This window comes from Pseudochaenichthys georgianus, chromosome 7, assembly GCF_902827115.2.
Source record: "Pseudochaenichthys georgianus chromosome 7, fPseGeo1.2, whole genome shotgun sequence".
Classification (NCBI taxonomy): Eukaryota; Metazoa; Chordata; class Actinopteri; order Perciformes; family Channichthyidae; genus Pseudochaenichthys; species Pseudochaenichthys georgianus.
In genome coordinates this window covers 31,686,798-31,710,500 of record NC_047509.1, presented here as the reverse complement: position 1 = coordinate 31,710,500, position 23,703 = coordinate 31,686,798, and the positions used below count along the sequence as shown (strand labels likewise).

Below are 23,703 nucleotides of genomic sequence, written 5' to 3'. Positions count from 1 at the left end.
TTACGCGGCCAGGTCATTAGGGAGACAAAAGGGCGGGCCAAACAGCAGCAGAAGTCCCCCAACTACAGCTACCACACCCCCAACCCCCTTAGTCAGAGAAGTACTCCAAATGCAGCTTGGCTTTACCCCACGAACACACCCCCCCCCCCCAACACCACCACCATGATTCCCCTCACGCTTCAGGCCCCTGTGAGCAACAGAGCGAAACAGGACGCTCCCAAGTTGGGCAGGAATGAAGCAAGTGGATAAATCTGCGCACACATCATCCGAGAGCCATCGCATCGAGTATGTTAATAATGTTTGCAAATGACTCAGAGTCCGAGAAGGGACTTGAAGGACGGCTGAGGAAGAAGAGAGGAGAAAGAGTTTGTGTTTGTCTCCTGGTTACATGATGCACATGAACACAGAGAGATGAACTCACAAAACACACACAAGTCCGGTCCCACTTGACTGCCTTCAAATGTTTAATAAACATGTGGGCCAGACATCAAATAGACATGTTGTTTGTGCATGCAGACATTTAAATAGCCCTACTGAGTGACCACACAATACTTCCACGCACTCACAGGCCCACAGCAAGGCAGACAGCCAGGCGTGGAAAGAGCCAATACTCACAACAGCAACATGCAATGCCTTCCTCTGAGGACTTGGGGAAGAATGTGGAAGGTCAGTGCTAAGTCGTGCTAACTGGGTAAATGTCATAACTCCCGGTTTTCCGCTTTCCAAGTTTAGACAAATGCGAGTTCGCCATGTGCCTTTATCTCCCACTTAAAGCAAACTGATTGCAAGTTGGGAATTGTATTTCATTCATTAAAACAAAGTCAGTCCAAAACAAGTCTTAAGGTTTAAGAAGAATTTGGCTTGGTAACCTACAGGCATCTTTAAGTTAAAAGGGAATTACAAAAGTCCTTTATGTTTGTGAATATGGATGACTCATGTTAGAGTCAAGTATTTGGACATAAAATAAATAGTACAAGAGCTGCTGCTTAACGCACCTTCACCGTAATAAACACTCTCCAAAAACCTCAATGCTCAGTCAATGCTAAAAGTGGCTTTTTCTTTGAGTTGAGCGCCTGTCGCGTCTGAGGTCAGGTTACAGGCCGACAAAGGGAAGCAGAACAAAAAGGAGCAGCTCGAGCCCTGGCAGCAGCTTCTGAAAGACCCGCTTCACAGAGAGCAATAACTTCACCTCATTTAGAATGAAATCCCCGTGAATAATCGACATGAGAACCTGCCTCGCTAACCCGGAATGCGCAGGATGAAGTGTGCTCTGGGTGAGTGCATGTGTGTGGGTCTTTCGGACTCCTTTGACTGACCTGTTTTTGACCCGGGTGGTCAAACCCTAAAGGCTGAATAGATGAAGAAAATGTATGAATTTACTCTACAGAAAATGAAAGGTAACGGCAGCAAATACCCCAAAAAGCAACCTGGTGATTAGAGTTGTGATCTAAAGAGGGTAGACGTCTTGTTTCTAGAGTAACAAAATAAATGTAAGGCCCTTATAAATATCGCAATGTTTTAGACTATGTTAACCCTCGTCCAGCTGTAAAGACAACCTGGCAGAAGAATGTGAAGAATGTGAAGAAAGTGTGATTGATGAAATTATTACAATATGTTTTGCTCAAGCTCAAAGACTGTGCAGTACACCTATACAAAAAACCTTCCCGTTTGCTCTTTCAGACCGCTCTATACGCTTTGATGAACAGGCCACAACAATACCCTGATTCCGAAGAGCTGCTAAGGTCCCTCTCCCCTTAATCCATTCTCCTCCCAACAGTTCCTGCTTCCAACCATGTCTTCCTTCCCTGAACTCGAGGTCGCTGCTCCACCATAAGTTCTTTTGTCATCATCCCTTCTTCCAAAAACATGTTTCGTCAAAACGCAAATCTCACACGAAAAGAAAAGTGAAACGGCATATATAATATTCAAATTGCAGAGCAAGTAAGTGTGCAGCCTGAACCTCAGAACTTTGATAATCGTCCATGAAGGAAGACAGGTGGTTGGGAGGGGAAAGTTCAAAAAGACAAGAAGTCAACAACAAAGGCTGCCCCCCCCCCCCCCAAAGCCTGCACTCACCAGAAGTCACCCTCCCAGTCTTTGTTGAAACTCTATAAAGAGACGCTCTGGTGGTGGCCCCGAAGGGCATCATTTACAATATGTGCGCATATTCCTCAATACTCGCTAACCACCGCACTGGCAGATACAAAAGAGGGTGGGGCAGTGGGGGGGACCCAGCACATGTTGAACTCAATCTCCTTTTCAGTGTGTAATAAATGAGTGAGTCTGATAAGAGTTGGTTTTCAAAGTTTGCTGTTGATGAGAAAATGTTTTTCTTCCAGGCACATTTTCAATTCATGTTCATTCAGCCTACCTGCGGCGGAGAGGAGTGAAATTAAAAAGCCGTCTGCTCGGTCTCAGGAGGTTTCATGGTGCCTGAGAGAAAAAGGTTGCCGCTCCACCATTCATGTGTATTTGCAGAAAAACAACAGTATGGACGTGCACACAATATGCACAGAAACACACCCTGACACACACAAGAATTGGGGACCTCGGCGCACACACGTCTCAGTGCCATCACACACCGCACATCTCCATTGTTAAAGACAAAATAGAAAAAGGGCACTCTTGGGAAGATGGCTTTTTAATAAACATCAAACTCTATTGGTTATCCGGGGAGGAAAGGCAATGGAGTGAGGCCGTTTATCGGGACTGTCGGCGCTTCACCTCAAACCAACCAAGTGATTTGCATGGTGGATCTCATTTCGACTTCTACAAAAGGAGTGATGGAGGTGCTTAAGCAAGCGAATCCAAAACACAGCGACAGTGACTGACTGCAGGTAATCCACCAACTCTAAATCTTGAGACAGAAGGCCTCTCATCACACAGATGGGGCCCCTGTGACTTGGTTGAAACCTATTATATTTATTATGATTTGCAAAAGGAGGAATAACGTTAGTTACATATCATGCAAGTGTCACAGTTTTTTTTTTTTTTTTTTTATATTTATTTATAGAAGGACCATGCATACAAAAACATCTCAGCAAAGAGAAGAGATGCAATATGCCAGATTATAGCTAATAGCTCATTTCCATCTGTGGTCCTCAGACAGGTTCATAACCATCAATAAACAAATAATAGCATTGCATGATCTCTATCAGTCACACATTTTAAAACCTGATTTAAGTACAGCTCAATAAATTAATACATAGTACACTTGAAATACACTTACATGATCTCAGTCACTCAAATAATTACAAAGGCTGATTTAAATTCAGGTTACGAACATAATACTTAGTACACTTCAAATACACGTAAATAAAATATCTAAGATATAGTATGACAATACAGTTCAAATAAAATAAAAACTCAGATTACAGTGTAATTAATGTTGTCATGACTGGTTGCTTGATATCTTTTTTTTTGCACCATAGGAAAACGAGTTAAAATCAGTACAGGTTTTAAGTTCAACTGGAAGAGTATTCCAGTGCTTGATGGCGTAAACAAAAGTGCTGATCGTCCAAAGGCAGTGCGCCTCAGAGGGATGGCTAGATCTACATTTGATGCAGATCTGGAGTTTCTGCAACTCTGCTCACGGCGAAACTGAAAAAAGCTCCTCAACGGTGCCTGAAGCCTCAGAGGATGGGATAAAGAAGCAACACGGCAACATGTATGGTTCTTTACAATAAAATAGCTGTTAAGTATAAAAAAAACCTCAACTGGCTTAAGAAACTCTGCAACAACTCCCATGAATTAAACGTAGTGATCTCGCCTCTTTGGCATTTCGTCATTAAGGTGCACTCTCCCAAAGCAAAACCAGACTGGTGGATGTGTGCATGAATTGTTGATGTAGTTATTGATGAATAAGAACAACTCAACAGTTCCATGACCATCTGCGGATACTTTTTCAGAAATGTAATATAGATCACAGAATTAGAAAGTCTATTTCGCAAGCCTAACAAAGCAAATAACAAACCCAATGTGTTATTTAAGGGGTTCTGAGTGATGATATACTGGCCTGTCCATTACTTGACCTTACCTCTAATTAGCTTAATTACTCCTGGGCACTGTATCGGTTACAACAGGCCACCATGAGCTGGAGGACTACAGGCCTAAAGATATGTTCATTAAGTAACTTGGAGAATGTAATCAATTACTCATTGCTTATTACTCAGTGAACAAAATATTTCAATTACTACATGACATGTGGTTTTACAGCGGTTGGTTAGTCACATCACCTCCAGGTTTAGAATTACGATTATTAAAACGCAGACACAAAACTAATACCAACCCTAATTTCAGACCTTGGTATGCAAAGCACCTGGACAGCATATTAGCCAACTCCCCAAAGTATTAATAGCCCGAGTGCTACTACATTTCCAAGTCCATTTAAACCCCAAATGTACAACTGATATCAACTAATCCCGTCTGAATAGGTTTTTTTTTACCCCGACAGGCCTCGACATCTAGCTGTCTTCTTACATGCAATTAGTCTAAATCGCAATTATTACGCCACTGTGCACAGAGCAGCATGGGAATGCGTATTCTAGTGTTTGAATCACAATGCCTACATGTGACACCGGAAGATTATGTGTTATATGCACAGTGCAAGGAACAACAGGCAAAAAGAGTGTGTGTGTGTGTGTGTGTGTGTGTGTGTGTGTGTGTGTGTGTGTGTGTGTGTGTGTGTGTGTGTGTGTGTGTGTGTGTGTGTGTGTGTGTGTGTGTGTGTGTGTGTGTGTGTGCACGTGTATATGAGTGTGTGTGTGCGTGCGCATGTGTCAGTATCAGGAGGGCCGTGTGCTCCTGAGCTTAGATGAAGTCCAGAAGCATTCAGTTTAGTCTACTGTCGAGGAGGCTCCCTTGCCATCCTTTATTTCTGGCCTTTTAAGACAACCATCTTCCCAAAAACACAATAAAGGAGGAGGGGTGCGAGCTGTTGGCAAAGACACCGAAAGCAGAAGGGAGGACAAGAAAGAGGAATAGGGGGTTCAAGAGGAGAAAACTCGCCTCTGAACTCCCACCATTGTCTAGATGTAAATTGGAGCTGATCAAGATTCCGGTAGCATCGTAAACAGCAAGTTCAATCTGCAAAGGCTGGACGGAGAAAGAGAGAGCCATACTGAGAGTGGGAGAGAAAGACATAGCTGGAGGACAACAGCGTGTTTAAGAGTGACTCGCATACAGACAGACATGCAGAAACACAAAGAAAGAGATTTGGCTTGAGTGGGAGCAACAAATGCACCACTTTGGAACCAATAAAGCGTTGGACAGAGGAGGAAGGGGGTGGATGGACTTCAGGGCAAGAGCACACACACATCCTCATTTCAGTAGGGCAATCTTTTGGAAGTAATTAGCCAGCCATGTGACCAGCTTTTATTAATTAGGAGTTTAAAAGACCAAGATTGGTAAAAAAAACAAATGTTGTGTTTTCCTTCTTTTCTTTGTCCCCTTCCTTTCCTAGCCTGTAGTCCGTCCTTCCCCGGCTTTCGCCAAGTCTCCATCACTCATGCTCTCTAATCTCGGACTTCACTCCTGCCTTTCTCCCTGCTGTATTGCCGGTCACACTTTCTCTGTTTCAGATCTATATTCCCTCCTCGTAGTTGCACTCCATACAACACTTATAAATCATAGGAAGAAATCTCAACATGTCTATTTGTTGGAAAAGAATGTGAGTTCCTGCCTGATCTGGAAATGTGACAAGGGTTTCTTTGAGTGGTGTGAACACGTCTGACCCCGATTTCACCCCTTAACCCCTAACCCATTCACTTTTCTTTTAGCCTCAGGTGAAGGCTAACTGGAGGCTGATCTGGTGCCTTTCACTCTTCCCTTGTTTAACTCGAAGGGGACGCCTGAAGAGCAGTTTCAAAACCTGCTGGTGCCAGAATGAGGCCCCTAAAAGTCAAGGGTGCAACAAATCCTGGTGGAATTCCAATGGGAACTTTGTATCTGCGACCTGATCGAGATCAAGTGTGTGCAGATGAGGGGGAAATATCAGTGTTATCTGTCTTGGTGGAGTTCACCTAACCTGTAAATTTCTCTGAAGAAATATTTTTGCACACAGTCATAAAAGTTGTATTAAACCCAGAGGACTTTACTGTACCTCCAGAAGACTTCAGAAATGCAGAAAGATTAGTTTGCTCAAGCTTTATGGCTCCTTTAAAGTCCTTTCATCCAAGACAAACCAAAAGCAAATATTTGCAAGGAGCCAATAACACCCATGACATTTTAAATGTTCTCATTTACTGAGGCTGCGGCCACACGAGGACGAATTCGGTCGTTTGCGTTACTGTTTAGTGTCATATAGACCGTTCGGCCACACGAGGACGACCGAATACGGCACTAAACGACTGAGGAAACGACAACGGGTCCCAAGGTGGATAGAAATGCATACGCCACTCTCTGGGGGGTCAAACGGCTCCGTGTGTACGCCCTATCCGAACATTTTCAGATCACTGATAGTGATTGCGCAATAGCCCCGCCTCTCCCCACCTCTTCTGCTCACCTCCGCTTACCCCGCGCCATTGCTGAAGTGTTTTCGCCACCACCAACAACAACAACAATGGCGGATCGCAGAGTTGCTATCGTGCTCCGGACGCTATTGACCATGCTACAGTTGTTTGTGTAACATCTACAGCAATAATGATGAGGCAATAGCCCCGCCTCTCCCCACCTCTGCTGCTCACCCCCGCGTCAAAGTAAACTGCACCCTGAATTCAGATTATTTATCTTTCTCTCGATATGGACCTAAACGCGAGTGAAGTCTAATCTGACAGGACTGAGACACGCAGCTCTGCTCACCTGCAGCTCCTCCCGCTGCAGCAAAACACACACTTCAAGTCAGATCATCACCCTTAGCTATTTTAATTACCTCTCAAACTCCCTAAACTAGTTATACATATGTTTATTTTTACTGTCGGCCGAGTCACTCATTTGGATCAGCTGCTGCATGAGACAGACACTGGCGCTGTCCGAAGAGAGGGAGGAAAAAGAGAGGCTCCGTGTATTTTATTATTATATTATATAGAGTCGTTAATCATTTGTTTTAAAGCTCAATAAATAACAAAGAAGACCTTTGACCGGCACTTTTATAATTTTGTCCGGAAGATTTAAACTTTAATACACGCTGACTGGCGAAAAACTCTGCCCGGTTCCCTCGGCCCCCACCGCGGAGAATAAACAGAAGGGCAACCATGACAACCATGCTTCTTCGCTGCTTTTGTGGAGGAAGTTACAGCGCCACGTAGAGGCTCCTGCATGTACTGCAGCTTCTCCAGCGGTTGGAGTTAAACGGAGCGGTCTCGTGTGGGCAGACACTATCCGGATAACTATTGCGTGTGGACGGAAGCTTGTTTGCGATTGAGTTTGCGTTAATCCTATGCGTTTAGCCGTTTTCGTCCTCGTGTGGCCGCAGCCTGAATCACATGTTAGAACTTGTCCTGTGCTTGATGAGCAACGATGAACTGATGACCTTGAGGTAGGAATCATAAAAGTCGATGTATATTTTTTTTAAGCAAAGACAAATAATTGTTCACTTTAGCTTTCTGGAGCTTCTCAGATTGTCCATCGTTAGGAGAAAATAGCCTTTAACTTACTCCTTCTATATACTTAGTTTTAAACCAATAAAATACTAAACTAACAGTTAACTGCTAATCCTGTGACCAGAGCACAATTTGTATCGAGTTTACAGAGGTCTGGAGAAAATCTCATCAATTAAAGAGTAATGACAAGACATTTGTAAACCCTCAGGCCCCTATTCAATTTGTCTCTCCTCTAAATTTGTTAAAAACGACATTTCTTCTCACATTTCTCTATCCATATAGCTCTGTGTCAACATATGTCATTTCTCTTCCTGCAATATCCAGTCCTGTTAACTAAAGCTTGATAAACAAGGTTGCACTGTGTCTCCAACCCTTTCTGAATAACGTTAGCACTTGACAAGACACATTTCTGCCTTTGAAAGATTAATGTTGTTTTGACATTTACTAAAGAAACACTGCAGTGCACTTGGAAACAGGTAAAGGTTTGTCCTGAGGAGTGCAGCCTAAAAAGGAAGGCCTGATTTATCTACGATACTCTTTTTCTGACAACCTGTCCAAGCAGGCCACATAGCCCGTTGAAAAACTAGAGCAGTGCTAACACAAACTTGTAACGGTCAACACCTCCATCCATCTGAAAGCTCATATATTTCTCCAAGAGCCCTCTCAAACATGTCTGCTTCAAGTGCTCTTCCAGGGCATGCCCCCATACACTCACAGTGAAGGAAGGGGAAACAATCTCTCTGAAAGATGGATGTAGAACTTTTTAGGTTGATACTGTTGCTGTTCACAGGAGGATTGGGGGCATTTCAAAATGGCTGACAGTGTTGTATGGAAATAAGGCTTCAGTGTCTAGGTATTTGAGTACAAGGGGCTTCAGTGTGACAATAAGGGGGAATTTGGAGAGGCTGATCCAGGCATACCTCTGGCAACTGCAAGCAGTCTTTGATAGCACTTGTTCCTTCAGGCCAAGCCTCTCTTAGGCGCCAGGCTTCAGCTGGAAAATGCCGAAAGCTGCCTCATGGCACTCATGGCAAGTCTGCTTCCCTTTGTTGTGCATTGGCTTAAAGCACAGTGAGAAAAAGGCCCATAGTGATGTTCTTTTCAATGGTTCAAGGCTAGCGCGATAAAAAAATGCCATTTGAAGGGAGATTTCGATAAATGTCGACTCTTAAGGTATATTCCCTCACCTCATTCCCACATTCTCGTATTGCGATATCCCTTCCTCCCATTTCATTAACTCTAACCTTTAGCCCATCTTGTGTTTTCCTTCTTTTCTTCTTTCCCCGTACTCTGTTTATCCTTTTCTTCCTTTCCTAGCCTGTCGTCCGGTCCGTCCTTCCCCGGCTTTCGCCAAGTCTCCTTCACTCATGCTCTTTAATCTCGGACTTCACTCCTGCCTTTCTACCTGCTGAATTGCCGGTCACACTTTCTCTGTTTCAGATCTATTTTCCCTCCACGTAGTTGCACTCCATCAACAAAACAACGTAGGTAATGTAAAGAACCAAAAAGAAAATGCTGTTAATAAAATACATGGAATCTGCATTGAAGAATTGCAGTAGGTTCTTAATTCTGAACTCAAGCATGTATATCTTTCCTCCCTAACTCTCAGAGTCTATAGTATTTCCATTATTGAATTGCAATGTATGTGTCAGCTCGAGCCTAACTTACTGAATGCTAATGTTATATGGTAGTGTAATTATGTTTCACATTAGTCATCTGCTTTTTTCTAACAAGTATCATTTCAAGTTTCATGGGCTCCTGATAAGGTCACTCACAACATTTTACATTATTAGACTGACAGATACTGAACATTGATTGCAATGAGCTTATACTGTATTCACATCATATCAGACTTGCAATGAGCTGTTGAAGTATATTAAAACAGATAGTAGGTATTAAAAATATGCAGTTTTCTTAAGGCCAATTCATACATTCAACTAGAGCAGGGGTTGGCAACAGGATCCGGACCCAGACGCCGACCTATACGGACCCGGACCTATAATCAATACATTAATAGGGGAATTCACTTTTGACGGGGCGATTCTACTTTAACCGCTGCAGAGTCAGACAGGGGGCGAAAGAGACGAGTGAGCGATACAGGGAGAGAAACACAGAAGAAGAGACAAGTGAGCGATACAGGGAGAGAAACACAGAAGAAGAGACAAGTGAGCGATACAGGGAGAGAAACACAGAAGAAGAGACGAGAGCGGCAGAGAGAAGCGGAGAGGAAAGTGAGTGAAGAGAAGAGTTAGCGATACAGGGAGAGAAGCGGAGAGGAGAGTGAACAGGCGTGTTAGCGGCAGACAGGGAGAGACAAATAATTACACATGGCGCTCTCTAAGAAGAGGAAAGTGGACGGTGAGAACAGAGCTTTTAACCCTGAGTGGACGGACTCGTTCATGTTCATCCTGCCCACTGGGAGCACAGAACCAGTGTGTCTCATTTGTTCAGAGACCGTGGCGCGTATGAGAACGGCCCTGACACCATTTCAGCCCAGATTTAAACTCCTGGCAGGACAAGCTCAAGCTCAATTCTCGCACTGAATTAAAAAAAAGTGAGTGAGGGACTGCATTAAGAGGGAAAGAAAGAGAAACTTTAAAACTGTTCAATTGTTATGATGTGTAAAGACTGATATTGTTCTGTAATCATCTGAAACTGTTAAGTCATGATGTGAAACGGTTAACAAAGAAAAAGGGAAACTCAAGCTGCTGCTACACTTTATTTTATTTATCTAAAGTTAAGCACATATTTTCAAAAGCTATTTATTTTCTCCTATTTTATTTTTAAATGAAGCCAGGGAGGAACATTACACATATCCACAGTATTTACTGTATAGTTCAATGTTAATTGACAATAAATATTGTTGTTTATGAATTGTACTTTCTTTATTTGATTGGCAGTCAGCTGTTGATTACATGCAGACGTTGATAAAGCTACAGCTACTTCAATATATATCACACTAATTCATAAAGCAACTTAGACATTTTGATGTTCCGGACCTTTGCATGGGGACATTTTCTCTAACTGGACCTCGTTGGATTTGAGTTGAATACCCCTGAACTCGAGCAATGGTCAGCGCAGACAGTCCACAGGCTGCCCAAAGTTTGCCGTATATGTTAGAAAACTGAATGGTTGTTTTGGAGCAGAGTTGTGTGAGAAGGTTGCTAAAAAAAATCTGGGGGGGGGATCTGAATAATTATTTTTCATTTATGGTAACACCCATTGTGACTTTAAGTGCTTTCAAAGTGGGTTTTAGTTATGACTGTTGTTGCTATACTGCCTCCATTTGCAAACTTTAAACAAATGGTTGTGGATGTGGGTATGCAGAAACCTTCCTCTATCTGTGGGTACTGATCAGCACGACCCTGTGAAGTCGTTACTTTAGTATCTGTTCATTACTGAAAGCAATCACAATGCAATTGCCAAGTCAAAGACAGTGACACATGCTTTAATTATGTGTATGTCTCATTCCGATGGGGAGAGAGTGAAGTCTGTGTGTCCGTCTCTCTGTCTGTATGCAAGTATGCATGCATGTGTTTACAGATACATGCTGAAGCTAGTGAGACATCCTCTGCCAGATATCTCTGTTTGTCTCTGAAAGCCATCACGTCCTTGCCATTGTTGGCTAAAACAACAGGGGCAGGCAGAGTGCCTCCCTCCAGCCAGACAAATCTGTCAGCCTGGAGGGCAGGCACAGAGGCAGAGGCAGAGGGGGGGAGGGAGAGGGAGAGGGGGGAATTCCTAAGAGGCTTCATCTCTCAGGAGAGTTGTCATCTTAAAGGTTTGTAAGAAGACATATCACACATTCCATAACTCAAGAAGACAAAGGAAAGTCTAAAGTCTTAGATGGCATTCAATTTCCAATATTCTCTTCTTGGTTTAAACCCTAAAGCAGCTCTTGTATCAACAGCAAAGTGTTCTGTTGGAATGTCCTTGATCTAAACACACAACTTCTAACTTTTCATACATTATTTAGTTCAAATAAGTGCATCTTTCAAACATCTTAAAAGGACAGCTCCAGTTTATAACAACGTCGACCTTATTTAAAAGTGTACTCCGCTGATTTTTGTTATGCTACTCAGACCTTTTTTTTTTTTTTAAATGTCAAAATCCAGGCAGCAGAACGAGAGATATCATCTTGTTTATTCCAAGTATTATTCTTCCTTGTTAAAGACCTGGACTTACAATACCCACAAAGATTCAGGTGTGTTTTCTTGAAGCAGCTTATGTAGCAGAGGTATGGTAAGCTTACTTTGCTCGAACTCCACTACCCCAGATTTCTTTCACTTTCAGGGTTTTAGACTTCAGCCTCCACTCGAGTCAGGTAACATCATTCTAGGCAATGTATCAGATTTCTGTGAAGCCACAACGGGCTTTATACAACTTTTAAAGAAGTTTTTTTCATAAACCAGCATAATTTAACCGACTTGCTATTATTTTCTAAAGAGATACATGGACTTAGATCAGAGGCTTGTGTCTCTCATGTCTACACACAGTGCACCTGGTTTTTAGGAATATGACAGCTTAACACGGCAACAGATTCCAGAGTAATTACAGGTGGGACCTCTGTGAGATGGGAACACTGGAGAAGGACGATGACGACTGTGAGAATAGAGAAAAGGAGCGTCTAGGGAAGAATTTAATGTGTGTGAAAGAGTGTTGAAATAAAACCCAAAATATGATGAGTCAGCTTTCATAAATCCATCCTGCCTGCCACAAATGTCTTCAAAGAAACATCCAAAATAGCCATTAAAAATATGTTGTATGCACAGGAAACGTCCACGCGCACACATGGTGAGAGACAGACACATGTGCAGGTCATCATCACATCGTGAGAACATAATTGAAGATGACACCTGAGAGTAGGAAGAAAAGTAAAAGGCATAATGGCTAACTGAAGGAAACATGAAGGACCAGCCACAAGGGAGAGGGGTGTCCATCCTGAGTGAACTATGAAGCCCCATCAAAAGAGAGACAGATAAGGGGGAGGAAAGGAAGTAACGGAGACTGGGCCATTGTCAGAGGGGCAAAATAAGACATCCGGTGATTTGTTTGTGTACATGGAAGCCCCAGGTGTCAAGGCTACTTCCTGTATGTGCAGCACTGTAATGTAGATTGTGTTAAATCGAGCTTTAGAAGGGGATTAGACTCAAAGTAGGGTTCAGCAACAGCAACGTTTACGTACGTGATTTGGCACAATTCAAAAGGTCCATTGTTCCTTGAGGGCGGAAGTTATTTTTTGCAGCATGTAAAAATCAAGAGACGTTCAACAATTACACATGACAAACAGACATTTATCAGGGTCCTTTTTCAAACAACTGTTAAACACTTGAACCAAACCTTTCGAGTCATTCTGGCAGGAGGGTGCGCTCCATAGACACTTTGCATTTCATTAACAAACATATTGTACGCCATTGCTCATACTTTGTAAGGTAACCCTTGCTAATTCCTTTGTATATTTTGAAGAATTCTGCACGATACCTCTTTTAAAGCTGCATTCTTCCACTTTCGGATATACTGCACATATTTGATTTTTCAGATACATTTCTCATATTCTTATTATCTAATTTTAATATGACCTCTATTTTATAATGTTTGTAAATGTTTTTAAAACAGCCTTTATAATAGTTTTTTTTTTACAACTTTACTTCGCTTAATGTGTTTATGTATGCACCATTACACACCAAAGGAAAGTCCTCGTATGTGGAAACTTACTTGGCAATAAAACTGTATTCTGATTCAATCCAAATATAGCTAGTGAAGCCTGGAAACAATGATACCAGCTTTGTATAATTAGCCTCATTGCTGTGCATATGAATGGCAGTAAGTAAAGCCCCTGTCACACTGTCCCGAAATTGACACCCGATGGACACACGAATATGGAATTGTGAATTTCGCACGAAGATGGCCCCGAACCACACACGAATGCAACATTTACATTACATTTAAGACATACAACTGCAATGAAAGTAACAAAAACAATTATGTTACAGTACTATGATACTGTACTGATATCTTCAGACTTTGTTCTTTACTTTATCCGTCTTTATATGTAGAAAATATTACGTTTTCTCCGCAATGTTGTTTCCATAACAACAACAACTTCCTGTCAACTGTCCTTCAAAATAATATATTATATCCTTTTTAGTTCACAGAACACAAATTGGGTTATTTACATAATATGTTTACATGATTTTGTTGTGCAATAAAACAACCCGATGGACACACGATAAAGGAAATGTTCAAATTCGGCTGTGATCGTAGCAACATCGGGCCATTCGTGAGGGCATCTTTAGCCATCATATAATCGCTGGTGGAGTTTCTCAGGCTCCGGCAGCAACTTCGTGAGCAGTGGTAAAATCTTTGGCATGCCAAAAAATTGCCGAAGGACCTTGCGAAGGTTCATTTTCGTGTTGAATTCGTGTGTCAATGTTGCCCTTCGTAAGGCCATCGTGAGGGCATCTTGTTATCCTCGGTGCCATCGGGCATTCGCCCCGATCAGAGTGAGGGCGAATGCACCGATGATAACACGAAGATGACACGATTTGACAAGATGCCCTCACGAGTGCCTTACGAAGTTGCCGCTCACGAAGTTGCTGCCGGAGCCTGAGAAACTCCACCGGCGGTCATATGATTGCCTTGGATGCCCTCACGAATGGCCCGATGTTGCTACGATCACAGCCAAATTTGAACATTTCCTTTATCGTGTGTCCATCGGGTGTCAATTTCGGTACAGTGTGACAGGGCCTTAACAGGTGGATACCATGAGACAGCAGGGAGCATGATAGGCATAATTCACCAGTATTGGGTCAGTGCGTCTTCAGCTTACATCCAGAAGATGATAGGATGTAACTAACCTCTGAACCATGTACTTCCTGTATTGCATTCCCTAAATGATACTCTAATTTCACAGACAAGTTTTGATACTAAATGCCAAACACATTGGTAAAATATGCTTCCTAATAAAAGCATAGTTTGAATAGAGCTCACCAAGTACACCAAGTTTACTTTATAGTGTGTCCATCTTTTTCAAAAGAAAAGTTTCTCAAAGGAATCCCTTATGTATCCAACAACAAACAGCATGTAAAGGGCCCAAAAAAAAATATTTCTACCCCAGTTTTCTCTTGATCTGAGCCGCTCCAGAGTGACAGCTGATCTGACCTAAATACAAGTCACGTTGAGGCCTCTGCTATCCCACCATAGTGTCCCACCATAACCCTTTTTCTCTAAACCTGATGTTTCTGGCATGTTGACAGTAAGTAGCCACACTTGCCACGGCAGCTGCCCTGCTTCAGAAATGTGCTCTTGGATCAAGAATTTTGTCACGGATCCAGTTCCCCAGAGGGAGCCCAGAACTCATGCAGACTGCTGCTCTGAGCTCTTTATGTCTGGGATTGAAGAGGGAGGTTTCCGGGTCACTGTACATCCAAGTCCATGCGCAGCACCTCCCAGGTCAGTTCCACTTTGCTGTTCCTAAACTAAAGAAGAGCTTAACTGGGACTTTGACACAAGCTTCCTTTACACTTCCTTCCTTTCCTTAACACCGCTTGGCAATCAAATGTACTTTCTAATGACTTATTTAGAACTACAAATCATGATTGAGAGACTTTCTTCCAACAACAGCTGGAAAAACGGTGCCATGTTGGAAAACCTTTGTTTGAGAAATACTTCTGCTAAAAGGCTATGTTTCTGAACTGTCGCAAGAGAAGCAGAAAAATCTTTGAAATGTCTCGAGACGAGAATAATTAAATGTTGTTCATTATACATATACTGTATTTTACAGAAAAGGAAAATAAAATTATATATATATATAAATAATAGTGTCATATTGCATTGAGCAAGTACAAAACTAAAATTACAACAAGACATGTAGATCCTGCCCTATCACAAGACAGACAATATATTTGGACAGGCAAGATGTTAAACAGTATGTCTGTGTGTACACCGTGAGCATGTTAACATCTCACTGAAGTGACAGGCATGTCACTACATGTAGGTATCTTTCAGAAAATATCAATACCATCTAGGATTCTTATCCGCATGAGAGTGATACACTCCTGGTTTTGTCTGGGATATGAGCCAAGGTGAACAGACTGCGGTTAAGTGGTGCGTTCCTCCAATGCTCCCGTCCATCTTTCACGACTTTCTCATTTCGGAGTCCTTTATCGCCATGCCAAGCAGGCTCGCCGCTCCCACATTTTTAATTAAAATCTAAAATGCACAATAACTGGAGACTCTGGACTAGCTGTGAAACAGGTCTGTTGGTCTCGTTTCTCCCGTCAAGCCTTTGTTGCTTACTTCATCAAAGCCTTTCATCAAGCCTTTCTATTTGTCCAATTCTGTTCACTTCACTCAATAAATGCTTTGACATAAGCCACACGGGGGACGCAGATTTACCAGGGGGCACACCTTAGTAGAAAAGCTCTACACCAAGAAAGTGAACTCTCCCTCTTAGACTATAGCCTAATCCATTCAAGGACCCTGAGAAAAATCCAAACATCAATGTCCGTCTACTTGACTTCTCCTTGCTCAAGACAAAAGGCTGCTTGTGTACTGGATAAAGAACCCAGTGGTTTAGCTCAGTCACCTGTCTACATAGTGTTCTCCCACACTTTTTAAAGCCACAATAAAATAAAACTCCATCTACCTTTGGGATTTTCCTACAAGCACTGGGGAAGTCAAATAAATAGTAGTTCTAATCTCTTTCTAGAATGCCTTTGCAAGATTAAAACATGAGTAGGTGGTATTGGTGGCTGATGTTTAAATTATAGGGCAACAACCTTGCTGCCAGGATTCTCAGTGTTTTATAGCGGAAATAAAGACTGCCTCCGCTAAACTGGAAATCATGACACGTGAGAAATAGACCTTCTGGGAAGCAAGCATAGGTTCTCTATCAGGTAATAGGAATAAAACAGATGTAGCCATATGCTTAATGAGAGAGGCTACTGTTAAGAACATTATAGTGTAGCATGAGAACCATAAGGAGCTTAGATGGCGCTAAATGAAATCCTGGGAAAAACCTGGGCTGGTCTATCAACATACTTCGTCTTCCAGAGTGTTGAGTCACTGATAAACTAAAGCTGTGAAGTGAGTGACCCTTTCATATTTTAGTAAGGCTTTAATTGTTCTAGAAAAACAGGAGTTAACTGCCCTGTAGATGACAGGCATAAAGGCATTTACGTTATGAAAGAGTACATCGCAGGGCTAAAAACTGAACTCCTCTCCATTTTTCCCTTATCAATCTTTCATTATCTCATCACATATCTAAAAGGTGAGGAGGGGGGTGCAGGCAGCCAGGTAGGAGCTTTGTGCAGGTTAGGAATTCCTGCGAAGTCCGGGCCTCCTCCTTGCACAAACATTGAGGAAACATTTTTTTCCCGTGAGGCCTAGGTTCATTCATTGAAGGATCGCTGGACAAGGGGGAGGTGGGGTGGGGGGCAAAACAGTCATCCCACATCCCACCCACCCCGAGAAGCATTCCACAGGACTGTCTGCTCGCCCATCATTAAGCAAGACCACCTGCTGGCAAATAAGGACCCCCATCATGTTCTCAGCAAGCCTGGCTTACCCCATTAGCAGTGAGCCTCTGGACTGCTGTACACATGGATCATAAAGAGTTAGTGGTATGTTGAGCAGTAAAATGCCGCTCATTAACATCCCACAAGGACTTTTGATTGTCTAACCGGCGGAGCACACTGGCTGCACACAGTAGTATGCTTCTTTTTTTAAATAGCAGCAGCACAAAGGGACAAAGGATATATCTTTGATGCAGCTGTTGCATGACTGTGCACCGACTTTCTGACTGACTCATCTCTCCTCTTCTAAATAGAGTCGAACTAGAGGAAGAGATGAAGACAGAAGGAAGAAACAGCCCTTTGTTGCTGTACTTCGTCAGGGCCTTGAGCAAAAGACGCTGGCATCGAGTCATCAGGGGCTGAAACAAAAGCAGCTGATAAACAGACCAAGACAGATAAGATCTCCCTGAACGCTCAACACTTCTCCATCAAGAGGGCTTCCTCTCTTCCAAACCCACAACACCTCCGCCTTCTCTCTTTGTTGCCGTTAACACAGCACAGGAGAAAATGATAATATACAGAGTGCATACCTTTCAATTGATTGCCTCTTTACCACATTTTTGTAGAACTTTTTTGATATGTCAGTTTCATATTCCAACCCTAGAAATACTGGTAAGGGCGTGAGTAAGTAAAGTAGGCCAATCTTATGTGTACAACATTTTAACAGCACTGCAAGTGTTTACTGAGATCTTGTAAACACTCCACTGGGGGTGGGCAACTATGGCACATGAAAGCCTGCAGCAAAGTGATCACACACATGGACTGAGTGGCCCTGAAGTGCCACGGCCCAGGGCGACGAGCACAGCAGTAGAAAAGGAGCGTGAAACATAGCGCCTGAAGGCATCCTTTTTCACAGGGCGTTGATCCAAACTCAAACAAATATGCCACAGCAAACACAACATCCAGTAAATTCCACCCAAAACATCTACATCACATCATTCATCGAATTTTCCTTCGTGTACGCGTCCTTCTCAAAACTCTTGGTGGCAGGGAGCTCACACAAAGCCTTTTTTCTTCAACCTCAGACAACGCGCCTTCCCACCGAGCTCTCTGCCAGGCATTCCTGAGTCTATCCTAGCTATCGAAAATGTCAAGAATGAGGCGAGAGCAGAGGATGGTACAATGAGTGTTGCGGCAGGTAGAGTCTTGTCCCGCTGTACTGACATCCAACAGTCTCCGGGGGTAGTGGTTGCACGGAGCGGATGGGATCTGACTTGACTCTCTTAATTAAAACTCTTCCCTGAAACAAGCCTCAAAGCTCATTCTCTACCGGATGGAGACATGCAAGGTAATTATCGGGGTGAATTCCACTCAAATTCAAAACAAATACAGATTGCACTGTGTGGCTGAACCTTGGAAGTGTATCAAGATATTACTTATAGGAAAAAAATGCATAGGAAGCCCCTGAAAAAAGGTTCAGTTCTTGCAGATTCCTTAAAACATGATTTCTGTCTAGCCTTTACTTTCTTGAAGTATTTTCTTACCGCTATTCCTTCAACTGTAAGGTGATATGAGAAAATGAGGTTATGTTAAGTAAACCCTCTTCAAGTACAAAGCCCCTAAACAAAAAGGGCACATTCTAGACTTGTCAGAGCCAAGAAACTCCCCTTTCAACAACAGGAGTCCAAAAAGAAGAAAAGGGGGGTGAATAAAAAGGTTAGCCGTGCAGTGTTTCGTGCCTGGACAGACAAACAGAAGAAGTTTTATGTGAGTGCCAAATGCAACTTAACACTGCAAACAAGCTCCATCCATTGGAACATTCTGCCACCTAGAAATGTTCAGATGAAAATACCCAGGTTATAGACTCAAGCAACTCTCGCAATCGCCGCAGAAAGTCTTCAGCAAGGTGATTCATGCTCTGATTCGTTTCCCCCTGGTGTTCCCGGGCCAACCTAAGTGTTAGATTCAAACTTTGAACAGCTGCCAATATTGTCAAGCACCAGTAAAAGTTAAACAGCAGCAAGCTCACTGCTCACTGCTCGCTGGCAATGGGGGCAGAGGCGGCTACAGTCTCACAGTCACGGTAGATGCTGACATTTATTAGTCATGGCTGTATGGCTCATCTCATAAGAGCTTGACAAATTACCTCTCAACCAAAAAAGGCCTCAGAGGAATAGAAGTTTTTGATTAACTCTTTTCATGCTAAAGTTCTGGTACACAAATCCATAGAATAAAGCACAATATAAGCAATATATGTGTGGGCAAGTTTGATCCAGCCATTCATGGCCTGTTTCTGCTGCCCTTTTCTCTATGTAGGTAAAGGGTTATTTTCAGTTTCTTTTACAGTGAAGTTAAAACAGTAAAAGGCTATGAATTTGTTGTGAAAAAAAGTGTGTGGGAACCTATGGTGGGAACCTGCATTGCCCTGTAAAGCTCCCATGTCACGTTTTACGTGAATGTGTTTTAGTTTCACCTCTGACTCAATAAAAGGGGCCTGCTACAAGGTTCAAAGGTCGGGGATCATCCCTTAACCACTCAACCCGTGTCCTCAAGGTGCTATCCAGACTCACCTACCTCAAGGCTACGCTGGGAAAAGCTGGAGCTTCACCATGGCAACAAAGCTCCTAAAATGACTCATGTGTCCTTGTTTCAGGGAGTTCTGGGAAACTTTGACACTGTGCCTGAAGCTATATAATTTCAGCAACCACCGGTGTATGAAATCCTTGCCGCTTTAAGTGATTTACAATTACTGTGGGAAACAACAGCGTGAATCCTAAACTGAATTTCTCACAGGTAACAGGAAATATTCCAACAACTTATTAAAAAGCAATGATATGCCCTGATAAACCTACAAATGAATTTCTATAAATGTTAAGAATTCCTAGAACTACTTTTTTTAACCTGTTAAGCCCTGAGCCTGTTTTTCAGGTTTCAGGCTCGAAAATGACATGACCAGAACAAATTACTATATCTTCACTTCTAAAAGGGGTAAATTAATAACTTTTTTCTCAAAGCAATGATACACCTGTGAGTTGGATGTAGAAAAGTCAGAATCAATATAGATGTTTTTATTTTAAAGTAAATTCAGATTGAACATAGTAAAAAAATGTAAATTATAGTTTCCGTCCAAAAAATAAATCATTTACTTATAGTGAAAACCACCCTTGAATGATGGGATAGTAGACTAAAGGCTTCAGGAATCCAAACTATAACATATAATAAGTACCCTGTATCAAGATTGATGCAAAACAAGTGACATTTGACCTTTTTAGAGAGGTTTAGAAAAGAAAAAAACACCTCTGGGTGTATTTGCCATATCTCTGGAACCCATTGGTCGATGCTGGTGATTGACACCACTTTTGAACGGTTAGAGCCAATAGAATCGAGAGGGAGTTCCTAAATCCATCTACACGTTACCATTGAGGAGTGAGAGTGATGCGCACGCAGCTTGCCCAAACCGAAAGCTATGTTACGCTCTAAAAACTAGGCTTATTGCCATAAATGTGATGATGGATTATCAGTAATCATTTCAAAGGGACACAGAGACATTGGATTAACCTTCAGCAGCGTTTATATGCATTTTAATGCCCTTGAACACAACTTTTGATCATAAAACAGCAAAGGTAAGACGTATTTTCCGTGTTGGCTACATAAAGTGAAGTTGTGTGTTGTCTTTGCTGGCTTTCGCTGCCGTGAGTTTTGTCGCACAGGGATGATACTTATACCATTGGAATCTGTGGAATCTCAGCTTTCAGGTGATATATTGTTTGTGCAGATCCGATGAAGTATAACATATTTCTACCGTGAGTTATGTGCTAAGTGCGTTAGCACTCTTTCGCTTAGTGCTAATTCAGATGCTTTGCGTTACGGCCCGTCCCTTTGCGGGGTGTGTTGAAGCTTCAACGCTTAAGCCCATTCACTTTGAATGGGGTGACGTCACGCTTTGCCGAACTTCATTGTAGTTCCGTTGCTTCGCGTTGCTCGCTTCAAAAGTTGAGCAATGCTCAACTTTTGACGCTTCGACGTTAGTGTCAGCCAATCAAATCATAAGCCAGTACAAGCTCAAGCCAATCAAACCGCGTGCTTGTGTGTCCGGGGCGAGAGATTCATGTGATTGGTTGTTGGTTGAGTTTCAGACACGCCCACCGGCAAGCTTGGTCCACACAGCGTCCACACAGCACGCCGCTGTATGGACGCTGCGTTATAGTTGTGTTTTGTTTAGCTGTTTATTGCAAAATGTTGCCGGGCTTTTAAGACTCCCAACAACACGTGCTGTGTATTCCATCCTAAGAAAGACAGGTTATTCCATTCACAAGAGGCTGCTTACCTTCCACGCAGTGTTCCACATCCTCCAGGTTGCGCAGGGTAATCCTCATCAGACTTGAGTTGAGCATAAGTTCGTTCTTGTGTTCTGGTCCCATGTCTTCCTTGGCAGGGTTGAGAAAGAATATGCGAGTGTCACCCGTGGCTACCTGGTTGTCGCAGATCCCGGGGTTGCCAAAGCCGCCTATCATCAACTTGTTGCCGCCGTCCAGGAGGATTTCACGGTTGATGTTGGTCTTCCCTTTCAAGTAGCGCCACACCCTGACCTACGGCCGAACAAAAAACAGAAAGACACCATATTTCTTAGTATTTTGTCAAGAACATACATATTATTTTCCTTAATAGGTATGCACAAGGGCTCCGTTAGGGATTTGGGGCCACTGGCTAGCTCCGGGCTATGTGAGTCATGGTTTCTCCTTAACATGCATGTTTGTGGAATGACAGGCAGGTGCTTTTCTGATCTTTACAAATAACTTATTTTCACCTACGCAAAACAAACTTTCCTTACCATTTTATGCAATAACAGTAATTATTTATATTTGAATACATCTCATACAATACATCCAGATACACGTATCTAAAATAAAGCAGAATGCATTTTGATTCCATACATCAGTGCAACAAAAAGTCTGATTTATGCACAGTCATGAGAAAGCTCGCACCTTCTGCTACATGTTAGCCGCCTTATCTCATGTCAGCGCTTGGTGGTGGTTTCTGTTTCCAGAGGGAAAGCCGTGTGCGTCTAATCTACTCCACTGATTCACCGGGAGACGGGAAGCGTGTGGGTGCAGAGGAAAAGAGCTGCGAGAGAGCTGGCCAAACACCATTTGTTTATTTTTGACTGATTATAGAGTGGTCTACCACAAGCCCACGATGATGCAAAAGTTCGTTTTAAGAAGGGCTTTGGAATGAGGATGGAGGAAGCCTGAAAATGTGATTATTTGTGGAACAGTGGCTGTTGTTTTTCAGCCCCATTATACATGTGGTACCTTAGTCAGAGACATGATGGGCAAACCTTGCAGCACTTGTTGAAACTGTCTTCATAGAAAAAGAAAAAAAACATGTTATTGTCGCTTACTTACCTGTGTAGCCTACTGACTGCTAAGTGTTTTTGTGGTAGCCTACTACCCAATCATCTTATTACGGAATTGTCTTTCATCCCAAGGGATATAACTGTTAAGTCACAAATCTCTAGTTAGAGATGCACTTGTCAGCAACGCCACAGGACAAATCATAATTTAGAATATCACTTGGGAGCCTCTGGAAAATGAATTTGCATGTTTTTTAACATTTATGACTAGAAATAAAGTAAGAGTCACAGAAGTGAGTCTCTTACATACATATGTTTGGGATGATTGCAAGCTTGGTTAGACCTTTATTGTAGATAGTTGGTAAGTGAAACCCAAGTAAAGTGGATTCGCTGTGTGTGTTCATGTAACTGCTGCCAAACGCTTCTGGATGAATGAGTATGTAAAATGTTTTTCAGGCAAGCTGTTGATGCTTTTGAGAGAGTTGGACTAGAAACGTGCTGGTAATGGCTTCCATGGGATACACGATGTTAAGAGATAATGGGACTTTTAACATTCCACTTAAAACACTATTAGCAGTACTTGCGGTGCAAGAAGCAGGTGTATTTCCCCCCTGCGGTAACTTGCTAGTTACGAAAACCACATAAAAACACGTACCTTGCAAGAATAGGTATTGTGCACCGGGTCCATGTTTATTATTTCGTCCACGGTGCCGGTCAAAACTATGTTGGCCTCCTCTTCCCTGTCCTCCAATTCTCTCTCTGGGCAGCTTGCGGCGCAGCGGTGCCCCAGAGCCACGAGCAGCCCCGCCACAAGCAGCACTGTCCGGCCGCCCGCGAGTGTCCGATGGGAACCCATGACCACCACACGGATGTAACCGAAAAAAGTTAACTTTCAAGAAATTAAAATGTCACTTCCCGGAGCGTCCGTGAACAAACTCTTTCGAATGCGTTTCTCCAAAAATAATCACTTCTTTCCACAACTTCCCTACTAACTACCGGTGTCTCTTTCACTCTGCAGCCCTGTTCCCTGCATCTGCAGCCCGGGTTGAAAATCCCTCTCTGCCGCCGCCGGCTGGGAGACCAGGAGGAAAGAGAGGAAGGAGGAGAAAGGAGGAGCAAGGGGCAGGGATATATATCTCTCTCTCTCTCTCTCCAGGAATGCAACTGCACTTCAATCTCTCCCTCTCTTTTCCTCTCGACTCACACACACACATTCACGGTGACGCTCCTGGATTTGCATGCGATCTGAATTGCTGATTCCACAAGTGAGGGTGGGTGGGTGGTGGTGAGGTAGGTG

At 42.8% G+C, this 23,703-nt stretch overlaps 1 protein-coding gene across 1 annotated transcript in view; it reads right to left on the bottom strand.

Annotated features, from left to right (window-relative positions):
* Positions 1–23,492, bottom strand: part of agrn (agrin) — a 295,804-nt gene extending 272,312 nt beyond the window's left edge. The window contains exons 1-2 of the mRNA XM_071203838.1: positions 23,062–23,492; positions 21,381–21,642 (exon numbers count right to left, since the gene is read on the bottom strand). Coding sequence (XP_071059939.1) covers positions 21,381–21,642; positions 23,062–23,262 — 463 coding nt within the window. The 5' untranslated portion in view covers positions 23,263–23,492. The remainder of the gene's footprint in view (positions 1–21,380; positions 21,643–23,061) is intronic.
* Between the last annotated feature and the right edge of the window lie 211 nt (positions 23,493–23,703).